General features: G+C 43.3%; 1 protein-coding gene across 2 annotated transcripts in view; it reads left to right on the forward strand.

Annotated features, from left to right (window-relative positions):
- PRDM11 (PR/SET domain 11) overlaps positions 1-18,700 on the forward strand; it is a 52,645-nt gene that overhangs the window by 14,329 nt on the left and 19,616 nt on the right. For both annotated transcript variants that reach the window (XM_083427385.1, XM_083427386.1), the window contains exons 2-5: positions 1,698-1,795; positions 3,220-3,323; positions 4,687-4,949; positions 6,222-6,289. In XM_083427385.1, coding sequence (XP_083283511.1) covers positions 1,701-1,795; positions 3,220-3,323; positions 4,687-4,949; positions 6,222-6,289 — 530 coding nt within the window. In that variant the 5' untranslated portion in view covers positions 1,698-1,700. The remainder of the gene's footprint in view (positions 1-1,697; positions 1,796-3,219; positions 3,324-4,686; positions 4,950-6,221; positions 6,290-18,700) is intronic.

The following is an 18,700-nucleotide window of genomic DNA, read 5'->3' on the forward strand; positions in this document are numbered from 1 at the left end:
AAAGAAGCTCCAACCATGGAGATTTACCAGCTCTAAAAAAACATCAGTTATACTATGAGATCTTTATCTACTAATGACTTAACCACAAAAGCACAATGGAGGGAAGGGAGGCAAATATTTTACCTTTGGTGTTTTATAGAAAAGAGTTCTTGGCTCTCTTCATTTTTTAAATAAGTTATGTTTCTAAACTGCAATGGTGTTAGAAATCCAGTGTTACTAAACACGTGAGGCCCTTTTTTTGACAGTGGAGGCAAGAGCTGCCGCACTGTGGTTCCTTTGAGAAGGCAACCCAGTAGTGTTAGAACCTGAAGGCTGCAGTTGCAGGGGACAAACCCACATTGCTGCACCTTTTCATGCTGGTGTTTGCATTCGTAGAAGCAGGTGCACAGGATGGAGCTACAACCGTAACTTCCAATGACTGTGGCCGTCCAGTGTTACCTAGCGGCACAGGAAAGGGCCATACTCCTGTGTCACCCATGCTGCTCAAGGTAATCTCAGAAGTACCTGAACAAAAGATGAAACTGATGCCAATGTGTTATTGCATTGTGCTTGCTCCATTCCCATCCTGATGTCATTGTATTGAGGGTAAAACTTCAAATTGGAAGTAGCATGATATGTAAGAACAAGCTGATTTGGCAGTTATTTTATATCTTTTAAGGGCAGACCAACAAGGGAGAGTTCATAGCTGTTTCCAGCATCGCATATTTAATGTGCATATTGTAGTAAGTTCCTGTCTCTCTGCAAAGTTGCCTGTTCAGAAGTGAAGCAAGCATACGTGTTCAACTCTTCAAGTGATGCTTGCATGTGTTTGTATTTTCAAAATAAAACATTGTGAGTTACCAAAAGTTGTGTTTCTTTGTACTTCCCTGCCGAGTTGCTGATATATAAGAGTACATGAGGGACAGGTTTTTTTAATACATTTATTTGCTGTTTTCAAAGGATTTTTTATCTTGTCTCAGCATAAAGCTAATCAGGCAACTGCAATATATAAAAATAGATGACAATTGAAAAACCTCCGTTGAAACTTGCAAGAGGACAGCAGAATTAAAATGTCCATTACAGCCAAGGCAGAGGTCAAATCACCCATTATGAGCAAAGATAATGATGATGATCATAATGATAATAGTTATATTATTTATACCCTGCCCACCTGGCTGGATTGCCCCAACCACCATAAAACATCAAACATTAAAAACCTCCAGAGACAGGGCTAAAAGTTGTATAGTTATTTATCTCCTTGACATCCAATGGGAGGGCGTTCCTGTCTTTGCCATGTGGCTAAAAACTGAGATTAGGTGCAAATTGAGTTGGGGGAATTATTTCACTGTCAGGGCAATGCCACTGACAAATCCCAGGTGACAATCAATACACTTGAAGTAGACCCATTGAAATCAATGGTCTTAGGTCTGCTGCAAGTAGGATTAACATTGGATATCACACTAACTCTAGTCACCACTGCCTCCCCTCTGAAGCTGATGACACCTGGAATAGAGCCACAGAGGAAGATCTTAGAAAAGGTTCATATGAACCTTTCATATGTCCTCAGGCCATGGAACAGGAGTGCCTAGGAAACTGTTTGGGAACTCGGTTGAAATATCCAGTGCCAACCTGAGAAGGGCAACCCTGAAAGGGGACCTAGAAATCTGGAAAGTGAACAGAACTATTTACCCTTCTGTCCATCTTTGAATTTCTTACAGAACATGAGTGAAAAACTGAACGATTGTTTGGGGGAAATGGTAACTATCAAGACGGAACCCTGCTCTCCATGCCAGGAAGACGAATATGGGCAACTCTGGTAAGGAGATTTCAAGCCAACTCTGTGGAAACCCCTTTCCATATTGATATGCTTGCTGAGGAGCACCTGTGCATCTTCCATGGGCTCTGTGCCTGCTAAAAACATTTTTGTTTGAACGAAGCCTACCCAGATATTTAGAATGTTGATGCATGTTATAATCTGTTTTTCATTCTTTGAATTTTTTTTATTGTTGATTTTTTTAAATAAAAAAATATATAGACCGCTTTGAGGTGGTTTGAGGTTGTTGTTATTTTTTACTATCAAGAGGTGCATAGATTTTATAAAATAAATAATTAAATGGGCCATCACCCCAAAACACAAAAGTCCCTTGTACCTGTGCATCATGGTTTTGCCCCAGGAGAAATGTCAAGCTTCCTAGGAACACGGTTTTAAAACACTACGCCCACATGATTCATGTTTCACCTATAAGTAAGAGCGTTTTGCCGATCGAAAGGTCGTCGGTTCGAATCCCCGCGGTGGGGTGCGCTCCCGTTGCTCGGTCCCAGCGCCTGCCAACCTAGCAGTTCGAAATCACCTCCGGGTGCAAGTAGATAAATAGGGACCGCTTACTGGCGGGAAGGTAAACGGCGTTTCCGTGTGCTGTGCTGGATCGCCAGATGCAGCTTTGTCACGCTGGCCACGTGACCCGGAAGTGTCTCCGGACAGTGCTGGCCCCCGGCCTCTTAAGTGAGATGGGCGCACAACCCTAGAGTCTGTCAAGACTGGCCCGTACGGGCAGGGGTACCTTTACCTTTACCTAAGAGCGTTTTAATATGTTTGCATTGTGATTAGAGCTGACAGCACAGCTAAATTCCTGCCTTGCAGGGGGTTGGACTAGATGACCCGTGTGGTCCATTTCCAACTCTACAGTTCTATGCTTCTATGATCTAGGACTATGCAACCAGTGGATCCCAGGGCAACACAGCGTTCTGGATCACCATTTGAGGAGTCACATTTATTTCTCTGCCTAAGACTGTAGAAGCATGGTGTAGTGCTGTAATTCACAATAAGCGCATGCTTACAAATTGAAACTTCTGTTTTTAATATCATCATGAAAGTGTTTTAATTCTTGTAGCTTATCGCCATCAATGTTTTTTCTTTGCCATAAAAACCAGTGTTTACTCACTGTGTTTACTCCCCCACCCCACCCCCAAAAAAGTGCTTGCTGTAGTGATTGTTACTAATACATGATTTGGTATGCTCAGTAGAAGCCTGGGAAGGCCAGTATATTTCAGAAGAACTACATCTGTTGAGTAAAGTAATACAGAAAACAATAGAGAGGCATTAATTATGGAGAGTCCAAAAGCCAATGCTTATTTTTTGTCTGGATGTTGATAAGAAATGCGCTTGCTCTCTTAAACATTTTTTCTTGACCGCTTCCCACAATGTATCTCACACTTGTGTTCTCTTGCTTTCTTATCAAGTTCTGGAAAGGTTGACTCCCAGTCCGTGAACGTAGAGCATAAAAAACTGAAAGGAAAGCAAGATTTGATCATGTCCAAGAGTTTTCAGCAAGTAGATTTCTGGTGTAAGTATCTCACTGGTGAACAAAATGAATAGTTGTATCATTTCCCCCCTTAAGCCTTCAGAAGGAGAAAGTTGTCTGTTGCAACCCCAGCTGCTAAGGCGGAAGAGCTAAGAGAGCCCTTCTTTTTCAGCGCTCCTTGTGTACTGGAGACAGTTTTAAGCATATGCAGGCATGTGCCGTGATTCAGACTGGTCCTTGGCATCAGCTGACATGTAAATAAGGCTAGCGGTCAGAGGTTCCAGAATGGAGGTTGAGCAGAACCATTGATAGGCAGACATTGATAGGCATAGATTCAGATACCAAAGAAAAGAATCCTGCTTCCTTTGTGCCCTAGTCTGTCTGGCATATTTGCCCTTTAATCCTCAAATCTTATTTATTTATTTCAAATTAAATTTCTATCCCACCTTTCCTCCCAAAGAGGTATAGGATGGCAAACAACCGGACAGCAGAACAATACCGTTTTGTTTCATATACAAGATTTGTGTTACACAGCGGAGAAATGCCTCCTGTCCTCTGCTACATGTAACACTAGCCGACATGAATAGAAATATGCTCTTAATCTTTCTAGGGAACAGCAGAGCCCAACCGTGAAGGAGCTAAATATACTTTATCAGGAGGGACATAACTCAATAATGTAGCTAGCTTTTATTTTAATTTGCAGAAGAGCTCTGTTCTTGGTCCTGTTCCCAACATCACAGTTTCTCGGGGGATGTCATGGTGGATCCTTGGCAGGGATGCTGCAAAACTTTGGTTCCTTGTTATTTTTGCTTTGGCTTTAAATGTGTGCATTTCCAGTGCCTGAAATCTGTAGTCCATACTGGCTGAATAATGAAAAGCAAGAGGGTACATTCACCCTGCCAGAGAATTATTGACTAGTCCGAATTTCAAAGACTCATATATTTGGAGGGGATCTTATTTTGATCCAGCTTGATGCAGGAAATCCAGAGCAAATAGCTGCAAATGCAGCAAGGGAGATCCCACCCCTCTCCCAGGCAATTGGATCCATTGTTAAACTGCTCTTACTATTAAGAAATCACCATCCCCTTCACTTAACCCATTTCTCTGAATTATACCTCTCCCTCCCTGCTCACCATTTGTACTCTGACTTTTATGCTTAGAGGAAGTGAGGTGACATTGGCTTGGTTGCTGGTCAGTTTGGCTGACTATATTTTGCCCACCTACATCTGGGAGGAGAAGCATAACAAATCCTCTCAAAGGGAAATAATTTCCCCTTTTAACAGAAGACGTCCATTTCACCCTAGATTCCGTCTCTCTAATTGTGGCAACCATTAAAAAATTTCTCCCGGGCCTTTGACAGTATTCCATAGCCCAGAGTAAAATCTTCTTTCCTCTTGCCCTATAGTCTGTGAGTCCTGCCAGGAGTATTTTGTGGATGAATGTCCAAACCATGGTCCGCCCGTCTTCGTCTCGGATGCTCCAGTCCCCATTGGCATCCCTGACCGAGCTGCTATGACTGTTCCACCCGGCATGGAAGTGGTGAAAGAGCCCAGTGGAGAGCGGGATGTGCGCTGTGTGAACGAAGTTATCCCAAAAGGTCGTATTTTTGGACCGTATGAAGGGAAGCTCTCCAGTCAGGACAAATCTGCAGGATTCTTCTCTTGGCTGGTAAGTATCTCAGTGGTGCGGCTGTGGAGGAACCATTGAGTTCAGTTCTTCAGAACTTGAGTTAAGAAAATATGCTCCCGTGGCTCAGTCACAAAAGGAGCACTTCCTGCTTGCAGCCAGGCTTAAAGTGCAGACTAGAATGGAGTACAGCTGTACCTTGCTTTTCACAAATTACTGTATTTTTTGCTCCATAAGGTGCACCTGACCATAGGGCACACCTAGTTTTCAGAGGGGGAAATCAAGGAAAAAAATATTACACCCCCTCCCCAGCTCAGGGAGCAGCCTGTCCGCTGCTCTTTGGGGCTGGGGAGGACCCAGTCCCCCCCCCCATCCCCAAAGAGCAGCTCAGGGAGATCTTCTTCTTCTTCTCCCTGCTTCTGCGGGAGGTGGGGGAATTCCCCCACCTCCCGCAAAAGCCCACAGGAGCCACACACCCTTCAAGGAGTGTGCAGCGGCTGCTGCGGGCTTTTCTACGAGAAGGGAGAAGGGACTGAAGCGGCCAGTCAGTCCCTTCTCCCTCCTCGGGGAAAAACCCCCAAGAGCGGTGCGCACTTTAAAGGGTGCGCGGCTCCTGCGGGCTTTTCTACGAGGTGGGGGAATTCCCCCACCTCCCGCAAAAGCCCACGGGAGCCGCGCACCCTTTAAGGAGCGCGCGGCTCCTGCGGGCTTTTCTACAAGGAGGGAGAAGGGACTGGCTGGCCGCGTCAGTCCCTTCTCCCTCCTGGGGAAAAGCCCGCAAGAGCCGCGGGGGCTTTCCTGCCTGCCTCCCCCCTGCATTCGCTCCATAAGAAGCACACACATTTCCCCTTACTTTTAGGAGGGAAAAAGTGCGTCTTATGGAGCGAAAAATACGGTAGTTCCCAAATGTTTTGTTCCCGAATGTCGCAAACCCAGAAGTAACTGTTCTGGTTTGCAAACTATTTTTGGAAACCGAATGTTCAACAGGGCTTCTGACTGACTACAGGAGCTTCCTGCAGCCAATCAGAATCCGCGATTTGGTTTTCAAACGTTTTGGAAGTTGGAACAGACTTCCAGAACAGATTCCATTCGACTTCCAAGGTACGACTGTACTAAAAGTCTAGAGCAAGATTTTTACTGTTGAAGCATGAGTCCCTTGGAAGCTGTAGACTGTCTCCCAGTTCTCTCCCAAGCTAAATGGTAATACTGCCCAAGAGATAACTTAGAATTGAGATGCTTAGAATTGAAAGTAAATTGCTACGTATCTTTCTTCTGGTTGTGTATCCTCCTCCCTCACTTTTCCTCTCTTTCCAGATTGTTGATAAGAACAACCGCTACAAATCCATAGATGGGACCGATGAGACTACGTCAAACTGGATGAGGTGAGTCTAGTTCTTGTCTATTTCACCTCCCACTTCCTCCCGTGGGATTTAAGCCCTAGGGAAGGAAGGCTGCATGTTACTTACATTCTTTGTGGTTAGTGCTTTGGAAATGACTGCTGCCTGCCTGAAGCTTTTGCTTTCTGATTTTATCACTCCGCATTCTGGCAAGAGACACACATTTCCGTTTTCTGATCTGCTTCGGCATTTGAGTCGTCAGGCTACATTTGCAGCAAAGAGAAGAACTTGGATCAACATTGACTCCTCCCAAAGTGTCTCATTGCTTCTTTATTCTTTATTATTTGCTTTTCTGTGTTTTTAACAAAATTTGTTGGTATCCCAGGGGTTGTTGGCAAATCAAGAAAAAGGAAATTCTCCCTAAGCCATCTTGTTTGGACTTGCTTGTTTATTGAAAATTGTTGTCTTCTTCATTGGTTATAAAGGCACGATTGGAGAAATAGAATTCATTAGTGTGTTTGGTGCATCTGCAAAGCTAGGAACACCCACAATACAGTGGTACCTCGGGTTAAGTAGTTAATTTGTTCCGGAGGTCTGTACTTAGCCTGAAACTTTTCTTAACCTGAAGCACCACTTTAGCTAATGGGGCCTCCCGCTGCCGCTGTGCCGCCAGAGTACGATTTCTGTTCTCATCCTGAACCAAAGTTCTTAACCTGAAGCACTATTTCTGGGTTAGCAGAGTCTGTAACCTGAAGTGTATGTAACCTGAAGCGTATATAACCCGAGGTACCACTGTATTTTTTTTCCTTATTGCCTGTCACTGACAGTTGTGATCTGTTTGTTCCTATTTCATTTTAAATTCCTTTCCCACTCTGCTCATGGAGCACAGGACAGGTTAACCTATTTTAAGGTGTTCCTGCTTTCTCATTCCCTAAAGGACAGCTTTTGAGAGTGTGTGTGTGTTTATGTTTGTCTGTGCTACTTACAAACTTGGCTCTATAGCAACAGAACTTAAAACACGTTGAAGACACTAATAATGGTGTTGAATTTTCCTTTCTTTTTAAATCCATGCATATATTGTGTTTTCCCCTTCTATACGTTGGTTAGTTTGCGACTTAATTGTGTTATAGGTGAATCTAAATGAGGCCAAAGAATTATTAACCTAGCTGTGCAAAGCAATCCAGCTGGGAATTTAACAAGTTGATTATATACTTGGGGAAAAGAAAAGGGCAAGCCATCTAGATGTTATATGAGCATTACAAACAGTAGCCATAACACAGCGCTGCAGTGTGGAGTGCTTTTTTCCTACCCAGCCTTACCTTTTCCCGGGTAACTCCATTCCATTCCCCCCTACTTTTCTACACCCGTCCCGCCAAAATAGACACTCTTGTCAATGATCATACCCTGTCCTCATTGTGCTGCTTCTTGGGCAGCTGGTTGGCCACTGGACTAGATGGGTCTTTGTTCATCTTATGCTCTCATTTATCCCCACACCCAGTCTCTCAACATCAAGTGCCATGTGACTATTATTGGGTGCTTAGAGTGCATCACCGTGACATCTGGGGATCACAGAACTGTAGAGTTGGAAGGGACATCTAGTCCAACTCCCTGCAATGCAGGAAATTGCAACAAATAAATTTATTATTAATAGTAGTAACAGAAGTATAATGCCCTGTAGATCTCGGGGTGGTTCATAACATAAAATTACAATATAAAAGAACTTGGATAGGTGAGCAACCCTACCCACCTGTCAAATGTGACTTGCAAGGGGTAGGGGTGATAAGGATTTGGCTCATTGACCACATCAGGTTCCCCACCCCTGCTATTGCTTGCAGAATTGCTTGCAGAATTCATAATCTATGGCAGCAGCTCTCTAGTCAGCAGCTCTTCCAGCCCTACCTGGAGATTGAACCGTGGTCCTTGCTCTACCATTGAGCTATTACTCTACCCCATTCCAAAGATTATTTCTGTACATGGTGGTTTTATGTGCTGCTGTTGTTAAACTTGTTCCCTGTTCTCCTTGAAAGCTATTATTATTATTATTATTATTATTATTATTATTATTATTATTATTATTATTATTATTTTAAAAAGGCCTACCCAACAACCAGTTACACTAATGGTTCCTGGCCATGAATACTGCCAGCTAATTAGGTGTTGTGTCCTGTTTTGCTTGTCCTGTAATTTGCTCCTGGTGGATCTCTTGCTCTTAAACTTAAAAAGAAAAGAACAGATAGATGGATGGATGGAACTCTAAATAGGGCATTTAAGCAGATAAGAAGCTGTCTTGTACATTTTCTAAGGGAATTCCTTTATCCTAGTGTTCTGCTCATTCAATTTGCAGATGACACAGAAAGGAAAGCTGTAAAACACTCAAGGATAGTAGAGTTTATTGACAAAGCAGAGAAGTGAAGAGTGTTTATTAGAGTTGATTTTTCAGCTTCGGCAGCTTCAGGTGGCAGGCCTAGGTGTTGGATGGTTGAGGTGACCATGTCCTCTAGAAGACAGGAGAAGTCAGGGCGCCACCTGCACCTTGCTTCAAAAACCAGTCTGGTATTTTAAAATCCATTCGTAGGTTATGTGCAAACTCCTTTAAGTGTCATACGCATCAGTGTTGTCTGAACTTCGCTACAGAGTGTGAAGGCACTTCTTAGCTTGCTGCCTCATCGCTTTCGTGCTCTCAAATGTTCTCCTGTTGTAGCTGGCTGTACTTTCCTCTCTTTCCTTTTGTGGATGCTTCTACCACCAAAGCTATGGAAGGAGAGATTGGACATACAGAAAGTGGAATCTCCACTGAGACGGGAGAGAGGGCGCTCATATTCTCCGCAGCTGAGCAGCTCTGATTGAGGGTGGAGAAGTGCAGTCCGCCTTTTTTGCACTAGCAAAAGTGAACAAGAAGGCCAGCCACTGCCTTTCAGCATCAGACCAGGTTGCAGTATTTCAGTGATCACCGCACGGAGCTACACCATTTGAGATGGTTCTCTTCCTAAGAATTGCTCAGATACGAGACAGTGGTGGCTAATCGTGTATCTTTCTGTTGTTGATTTTTGCTGCTATATTTTAGCTTGGTAATTTGTATTTAAACGATTGGATCGTTGCTGCTTTTATGTTTGTAGGCTGCTTTAAGCAACTCCTTTTGCAGGAAGTGGGGAGAAGGGTATACAGAATTTTTAAAATAAATAGAAGAGTTATTTTATGGCTTGCACTGTTCAAGGGTGATCCAGAGTGCTGAAACCATAAAATAAGTGGAAAAGATAGTCCTGACATAACATACGGGGCCCTTTTGAAAACAGAAGCTAAGAGGGTCGGGTGCCCCCTGCCCTCTCCATGATTTCTCTTGCGGTTCAGATATATTTTAAAGAAATATATAGCTTAAGAAAAAATTTAATAACCAGACTGAGGCTGCAATCCTAAGCACTAGGGAGCAATCCCCATTGAACTCTGTACAATGTGCTTCTGAATAACGAGGTTTAGGAGTACAGTGTGATTTCAGTTTCCTTTAAAACAAATGGTTATAGCTGAGATTTAGATTCAACAACATGCATAAAAGTTGTTATTTAGACCAAATAGAGCATAGCAAGTTACCCAAGGCCACTAGAGCCAAAACATACAGTACGGGTTGTATGAATAATTCACGTGTGTTTATCCTATTCTTTCCACTTTTGTATGTGATGAGCACCTTACGCTCTATAACATGGAGGAGGTTATGCTTTTTTTTTGTTTTGCTGAGTATTTGCCATGTATGCATGGATGGGAAGTCTCAATTGGATCCATGGAGGCGGAAAAGGTACATATGTAGTGTGCAAGGTAATAGGATATAGCAGAAATATCATGGGTACCTGCTAAATTAGTAGTGTAAGATGGTCCTGAGATAGCTGGTGGAAGTTCTGGTGTCAACCTGCAACAAAAATCTTGCAAAACGTTTTAGGGTCCGTGTGTGTGTATAGAGGGAATGCTTTCTGCAGGAGCTCTCGCAAAGTTGTCTACTGTTTCCTCAGTCCCTTCTCCCAAGCCAAGTTGTAGTTTTGGTTCCTCTTAGTATCCCACTCTTCCTTTGTTTCTGCTTTGTCTCAGTCCCTTTTACTTATTAAAATCCACTGATGATATCTTCAGCAAATACAAAAAGGGGGGAATTAATTGAGAGAAACTTAGTAATACCCATTTTAGAGGTTCTTGAGTCACAGTCAGATTGCTAGACTCAATGACCTCTCTTTTAAAGAAGTAAATCCATGTAATTTGTTCTGTATCAAAGAATATGTGCTATGTATATTTTTTCTTTTGGAAGAATGATTGAACAGGGCCTCCAAATACCTGTTTTAAGTGGAAAGATTACATTAAAAAAAAAGAACATGGTACTTGTGTATGAATTCCTCCCCCCGCCCAAAAAAGCCCCCACTTTCTGTCACCTTCTACATTTAGTGGTGGGAAATGGAAAGCTTTAAGTGAATAGAGGAGAGGAACCTCAGCAAGCTGGGATTGAATGTGCAATTGGTCGTGTATCTTGTTGTAACGGTTTGGGTGCTTCACATTGATTTCCTTTTACCCATTTGTGCTTTGTGGGATATTGAACTCAAGGAACATGACAGAACGAAAGAGGAAGCCCAAGTTCTCCAGGGAGGAGCTGGACATTCTGGTCACGGAAGTGACTCGGAACGAAGCCAGGCTGTTTGGAAGGGAGACGATACGTCTATCCCACGCAGACAGGGACAAGATCTGGGAAAGTATAGCCAGGAAAATCACATCGGTGAGCCAGGTCCCCAGGTCTGTGAAAGATATTAAGCACAGGTGGGACGACATGAAGAGAAGGACCAAAGACAAACTGGCATACATGCAGAGGTCCCTCTCCAGTCCCAGCAGCCCGGGGAGGCCCTCGGCCATTGTCCTGACCGCCCACGAGAGAGCCATCGAGTCGACGCTGCATTCGTCACGCCAGATGCACGGCTTCCGGAGAGCGGATCTGGACGTGGTTGACAGCCCATCAACCAGCTGTAAGTATTACCTCCCCCCGGTCCCCTGCTGAACAGATCAGTTCTGACCAAAGAACTGTATGTATTGCACGAAAGGTCAGCCCTGCCCTGCTAGCGAAACTGTTATCTCTGGTTGGCGTTTCCTGTTGCGCTTTGGTTCTCTCCACCCTATTTCCTCCCTCAGCCTTGGGTTAGGAATAGATTGTAGGGACCTGCACCTTGAATGAACTGGCATGAGCTGTGCTACTTCGGTCAAGTTAGCAAAAAAGGGATAGGTATTGTCAGTGCCCATGGTCTGTGGAATGGCAAATGTGAAGATGCTTGGAAGGTTGTGTGCACACATTGACGGAGGGAAAGGGAAGACCAAACGTTTGAACCAAATCTTCATCCTTAATAAATCCAATATATGGGTCACTAGATGAGTTCACAAGCTCATAAATGTGGATATTTCTACATTGCGCAAAGGTGGTAGTATGTGGAGTTGGCGTATCCATGGGCAATTTGAATGGGCAATGCCATTGATCTTTCCACCAATGTACCATGATCAAGGGATTGCCAAAACCAATCTTACAGCGTGCAAATGTGTGTACTTGAATCATACAGTACTTCATCTCCTATCAAGAATTTCCACATTTGTGATTATGTGATCTAGCCCTGGCACTTGTATATACAAAATGGTGCTTGGGTTTTGTCCATTTTAACATCTTACCAGGTATTCGTGATATTCAGGACAGCCTTTACAAATGAGGGGTAACAACTATTTTTCATTGCTCTTGTGGAAACAAGAGATAGGCAGTATGCTTCTGGCTTGCAGCTTTTGATCTAGTAGACTAAACCTGAAGAAAGTTCCGTAAGTGCATAGGCTGCACTTATCATCAAGGTCTTCTCTAGTTTTCCCTGTTCAACAGGCAGCACTACGGTTTAGGCTTATAAGGCTCAGCTAGCCATACCGCAAATATAATTAAGCAGTGGGAGAGGTCTATGACCCATTGCCTCATGCTTAGTCTTAGACTGGACCACTAGCAGTTCTAAATGCTAGCCACTGCAACAGAAATTCTTGCCATAAAACATCCAATGAGATATGGCCAAACTCCTATTTGTTGGCTTTATTATTCTGTACTAGTGTTAAACTTCCTCTTCTGGATTATATTTGATAAAAAGGAAAAGCATGCAAAAACTGCACTAAATCACTTTTTACAGTGGTGAAGCCTCTTGTCCCTGATAAGGAAGAGCTTTGGTGTGTGCAGAAACTGGAAATGTGGTGTTACCACTTGAGAGCTGCTTCCTGTAAACCAAGGGAATGGGTAGATGATATCAGTGTGGTGCCCTTCCAGATATTGCCCAAGCCAACATGGCCAATCCTAAGGGATGCTGGGAGTTGGAGTCTAGCAACATCTAGAAGGCATCACACTGATCTTTCCAGTATTGTCTTCTTCAGCTGCCATTGGCTTTCCAAGATTCTGACAGGGGTCTCCCCTTTCCTTGCCACTGAGATCCTTTATTGGATGGTAGCTGGGACCTTTTTGCAAGCTAGAACCCCCCCACTGAACTATGGACTGCTTTGGGTTTACTAGTCCCTTACAAATTGACAAAGATTACTTAATGGTGGATGACTCCTCACAGGAAATGATTCTCTGCAATTGCTGCTGCTGAATGAAATGACTTTGGAAGCTCTTAATATAAAATCAGTATGTGATTAGATTGATAAAGCAACAGTCATGGTGGTGGTTGTGTACACTTGAAAGTCTACCATTAACTCTCCTCTTATCTCAGGATGTGCATAATTTCAGGTTTTTTGTTGGCATTTTGTGCCCCAAAGAAAAATCTATAGTTGGCCTTGCATCTAGTGACTTCAAAGCAGTCATCTTAGAGGGATGCTAAGCAAAATGCGTTTTGTAAATGGACATTTGCATTACACAAGAAATTCTTTTTAAAGGAATCAACGCCATAGTCTATTCCTTAAAAAAAATCTCTTTCTGCATTTTAGCAAAATTTCAAGTTGAGTGCTTGCTTCTCCTGAACTTATTGAAATAGAGATTTTCAGAAGAAAACATTCATGTAAATAATCTGGTGTTTTCTGTTTCTGTTTCAAGCTGACGAAGATGTGGAGGTGCCTGGCCCCTCGCAGCAACACCACTTTTCATCACTGCAGAGGCACGCAGAAGAAGCTGACCTTCTCTCCATACCATCATACCTTCATTCTTCTTCTCTGTCAGATCACTCGGATGTTATTAACCAAAGGCAGGAAATGAGGCAACCAAACCCATGTTCCCAGTCCTCTTTTAGGCCCCCTCGGCCCTATGCCCAAAGCCCACCCATCTCTGGTTTTGATCGCCAGCTCTTTGACACCCACATTGAACAGACGGAGCTCTTCAGGCAGTTCTGTCAAGAGCTGGTAACAATCCACAGAGACATGGCAAATAACATGCTTGTGATCAGCCAGAGGATGTCTGACCTGACTGGGCAGGTCAGCCAGATGTGCCAGACCTTGACCAAAATCAAGGACGAGCTTCAGACTTTGAACAAGGGTCAGGTTCCCAGCACTAGCCAGGTGGCAGCACCAGTGAACCCTTCTGAACCCAAGGCAGGGAATAGCCAAAGCCATCCCAAGCAGACGCCTCTTCCTCGGACGACTAGGTCACGGAAGAGAAAGCACCACTTCTAGCTCCCTTCGTATTAAACAGGAAAGAGTAGCTGATGTTGGGTTAGGAAAAAAATTCATTAGCATGACTATTGGGGAAGATCAGTGAGAGTTCCCTATAAAGATGAATATAAATTATGACAGTTTAGCAGTAGGCTTTGCTCTGTGCACTTGGAAGCGCAGCACCTTGCTTGCCCGCCCTGTATTAGAAGCTGTGAACACCTTAAATACGCACAGGAGAAATTTAATGGCTGTCTTGCTCTATGGAGTCAAGGTGCACATAGATTTGTTTCCTTAACCTTTTATGCTCAGGAAACGTTACTTAGGCTTTGCATTTAAATAATTGCACTTAAGGTAAAACAATCCACAAATATATGCTCCCCCCGCCCCTTCTACTTCTGCAAATGCACTATGTGGATCTAAGAGCCGTAAACGGACTACATTCTTTGCCATAGTTAGCTATTGTGGTTTGGGTTTGAGTACTAAAGCTGGGTAGATACTGACAAAAGGAGGGATGTGGAAAAATAGGAAAAAACAATGCCTGCTTCTGAAGCGCGCAAAGCACCACCCAGCACACTGGACTTACTCATCAGCTTTTTCTGTCAGGTAGCAAAAGCAGTTATGGCAGGTGTCAGCCACTTCAGGCCTTTAAGAGGCGTTATCTAGCAGAAATTGGTAACATTGCAGTCCATAAAAACAAGTGCATTCTTTTGAAAGTAACTTGCACTGAAATCAGTTTGCTAAACCTGCTAGAAACAAGTTTAGAATAAGGTAAACCATGGCCAGCCTGCTAATTTTTCTACCTGGTCATGCCAGACTACATCTTCAGTTCTTTAGGATATTAATAAGAGTAGTTCAGTAATCCCTCAGCTTAAATGGGGGTTACGTTCTGGAGATCGCACCTAAAGCCAAAATTGCATATAGGCAAAACACATTGGGTACAATGGCGTGTGGAATTGCCAAAGCTTCTTTTCTTCTGGATGCCCATCCCCCTTTCCACCCATATATATGTCAAAGCTGAACGCACACAAGTTAAATGTGCGCAAGTTGTGGGCTTACTGTACACCAAGCTGTACCTTTTTTTAAATAAAGAGCTCACAAATTTAACCTTTTTTGTTGAGGGATGGCATTTTCAGAAGCAACTAACTGGAGCATGCTCAAGTGCTGGCTTTGACACCAATGTAATTCTCCTGACATCTTCAGAATTGCTCTTTTGTTTGCAAACGCGACGCCGTCTTTTTAAGCCCCTTGTCTTATCACAGGCTTGCTGGTGCGTGTTCTCCTTATACCAGCTTCCTGCTTAACAGGAGTGCTGTGCATGCATTCAAATGAACATGTAAGGGCTTAAACTGGTGCAGCAGGTGTTACCCACTCTCACCCGTCCCCCAGACTTCCCACATTGAATGGTTTCTGATCTTAGGGAGGTATGCAAGTGTGTCCAGCCAAATGCTCCCAAGTCTTCCTACCATACACAGGAAAGATGCGGAAGGAGATGCGCCTGGTACGCACAGGGTGGGTGCGGATGGCGTGTGCATGGTTGCTTGCCCAGTTTAAGCTCTCATACAATTCTTTTGAATCCAGGAATAGGGCAAACAGGAGATGCAAGCTACTGCCTATGTGAATCAAGATTACTGTCTACTTAGTTCTAAATGTAGTCTAGCCTGGCCTGTTAGGACTCCACTATGGTTCTGGAACTGGATGTTTGATCATATTCTCACACCTGCTATAGTACATAAGCTAAAATTGCATGTGCACTGTACACTTTTCATACCTGCACCTGCTCTTCTGCACCCTACGGATGAGATGTCAAGAGTTGAGACACAATCCCCTTATAAAGTCATAGCTGCAGTAGTCTACATTCCACAAGGCCCTTATGGCAGTGAGGATAAATTTAGGGTGCACACTTATCGGGGAAGGGAACCCTAATGAACTCAAGGAGACTTCCTTCTGTGTAAACACACATAAGATTGTGCTGTGAAGGTTAAAGCGTGTTGGGGCAGCTCCACCTCCACTTTCCCTGGGGCTACTTAAGGCCAGAGTTCCCTGAGAGGAGAAGGCCAGGCCAGGGTGTTGGTGCCACCAGCTCCTGAAGTAGACCTGAGATTAATTTGACCATTTGTTTTGTATTAATATTTTAACCCGCAAACCTCCTTGGATGCCTTGATAGAAAGGCTTCATATAAATGCGATAAATAAATGATGAAAATATAATCAGACTGGTTTTTGAAAGCCTATTTCAGAGGAAACTTCACTTTTCTGCAGTGTTGCCACCTATTTGCAGGGAATTTAAAATCCATATGGCATTAAATGTGGATCACTTTTTTCGTGAATTAACAAAGTTCAGTATTTGTATACTTCTGAGGCAGGCATAGCACCAGTTCGTTGCAAATTAATGTGAAGGAAATAATGGCGCAGGGTCTGGAAGTGCCTGGTCCTCAGAGTTTCCACCACCGAAGTGGATGGGTTTAGCTCCCCCCCAAAGCAAGTCTAGATTGTAAGCTCCTTGGAGTAGAGACCTCTTTCTTTTGCTCTTCTTAACCCTATAAAGGACCATGTCCATTGATGGCACTCTATAAATTAAATAATAGGAATGTCGTCTGTTACAAAACTCCTGGTGTCTCATATGTGCTTGTCTCCAAGCCATTAGGATGAATAAGGTTGCTTTGCTTTCCTGTTTCAAACTTTTGTGATGTGTTGTTGATTCAGCTATCAGTTCTTGGAGAACTGAGACAAAAAACAAGTTGGCATTCTCAGCCACCGCTGACCTTTTCTGAGAAGCTCAGGTGCTTGTGGCCTCTGGATTTCTGGCACTTGGGAGAAATGTACACGCTGCGTGCTTTCTTTTAGAACAGGATAAGAAGCTGTTAAAGCTAAGCTTGAGGAATCTGGGATGTTAATATATAGAGAAACATATCTGGGCAAATGAAGGTATGCCCCATGATTTATTTATTTTCCATGGGGAATTAGCAACAAGGGATGAGTTCTTTGCTCTCTGAAATGCTTTCTTTGTGATCATCCCCACAAGGGGATGTTGTATGTGATTGTGTATACATGGCATGTTTTAAAGTGCCCCTTGTTTGACTGAAATGCTGTGCTTGCCCTAATATTTCTTATATATGATGGAAATTTATGAGTATTTTTGTTAACAATAAATATATAATACTTAAAACTCAAACTCTTTGTTGGGTAACGTCTTTCCTTCTCTACATGGGTGCTTTCAAGTTGTGTTCTGGAGCCTGTCTTCCATTTCAAGGACATTTCAAGGATAGTTTACAGCTTACATATCTCTGTATGGTGCACAAATAGCACTTTCCTATCAGGACACATTTGTCAGATTGGGGTGGGTTTTATGTTTTTTGTTTTGCTATATTTTACGGTCAATTTGAGGACAAAAAGCATTTGCTCATCAAGAAGGAGCAAAAGATAGGTGAATGGTTTGGAAATGTTCCCAGTGTGAAAGTTTGTTCATGTGCCTAAAGATCTACAGAAAAAGCTACAAATCTGCCCATTTGCATTGTTATACAAAAAGCGACCTCAAAAATAGTGATGTTCCAGATTTCATCTGCCTCGTTTATTATTTTATTTATTTCATAAAAATTTATATACTGCTTGAGTTGTAGAAAACCTCAAAGTGGTTTACAAAACTGATGAGATTACTACAACTTCTAGCACCATACAGCTTACCTGAAACAGCAATAAGGATTTCATGAGGATCTTGCAAAGATAGTTTGGAGATCTCAGCTGTCCATTTAGGTATATCCAAGAGTTGAGCATCCATGCATGAAAATTTCTTACAGCTTTTTCAGAGACATCTTCTGAATCTCTAATTAGGTTCTGGGATTGCTTGTCACAGCTTGTCACAGCCTGTATAAAAGCACATATGCATACATAAAATGGTGACTCGTTCTTTCAAACAGATTACTACAACAGTTGCTTTGGGACAGGGAGACCCTTGGCCAGTGCTTTTTAGCTTTTCCAGTGCATCTGGAAAAGAAGTAGATGTTCATTTAACTGAATGGAATTGTTTAATTTAGGACTGATTCTGAGCTTTTCTTCCTTTAAAAAGAAAATACAGCAATCACCACCAGGAAAGAATAAACCCCTGGTCAGAGCAACTCCTGTGTCCAAATGTATGAGGAGTGCATCTGATTTCAGCAAACCCATGAAAACTTAGTGCAACTGGGGGAAGGAGTGAATCTTGAGAGTCGCTGCTTAGCCGGAATGGCACCATCTTTCCCATCTCTGCCTTCCTCTTGGCTTAGCAAATCTAGGCAATGAGGCTGGGGTGGGGGGAGCTTAGTTACAAAGTCAAGCTGCTCTGTTCTTCTTGACTTAACCCACAGCAGTGATGGGGAATTTGCGGCTCTTCAGGTGACATTGGGCTCCCCATCATCCCCCTCCACCTTGGCTGATGGTCAGAGGTGATGGGGATTTGTAGTCCAAGAAGAGTTGGAGGGCCACAGCTTCCCCATCTCAGCCCTGCGGTGTCCAGATCCCTTGGCTTTGTGCATGTGTCTTCTCCCCAGTCACTCAACAATATCGATGGAAGCAGCCCCCTCTGTATATTGGATTGTGAAAGAAGTTGCCTGCACACTCATAGCATGTGTGTAATACATTGAGTTGTCAGTCGGTCAGCAGTAAACTAAAACCGAGGCAGAGAGGCGAAGGGCAGCTCACTCGTATCCGAGGGGTCTGGATCAGTGCTAAATACGCCAAGTTCTAAACAGCTTTTGTCCTGTCACTTATCTGCTACGCAGTAAACGAAGGTTTGGAGTCTAGTGTTCACCTGTCTCTTTTCTGACACTATGATTAATTATTTTGCAAAAGTGTAGTGCAGTGCAGTATGAGC

Source organism: Podarcis tiliguerta (assembly GCF_965153285.1).
Source record: "Podarcis tiliguerta genome assembly, chromosome: 1".
Taxonomy (NCBI): domain Eukaryota; kingdom Metazoa; phylum Chordata; class Lepidosauria; order Squamata; family Lacertidae; genus Podarcis; species Podarcis tiliguerta.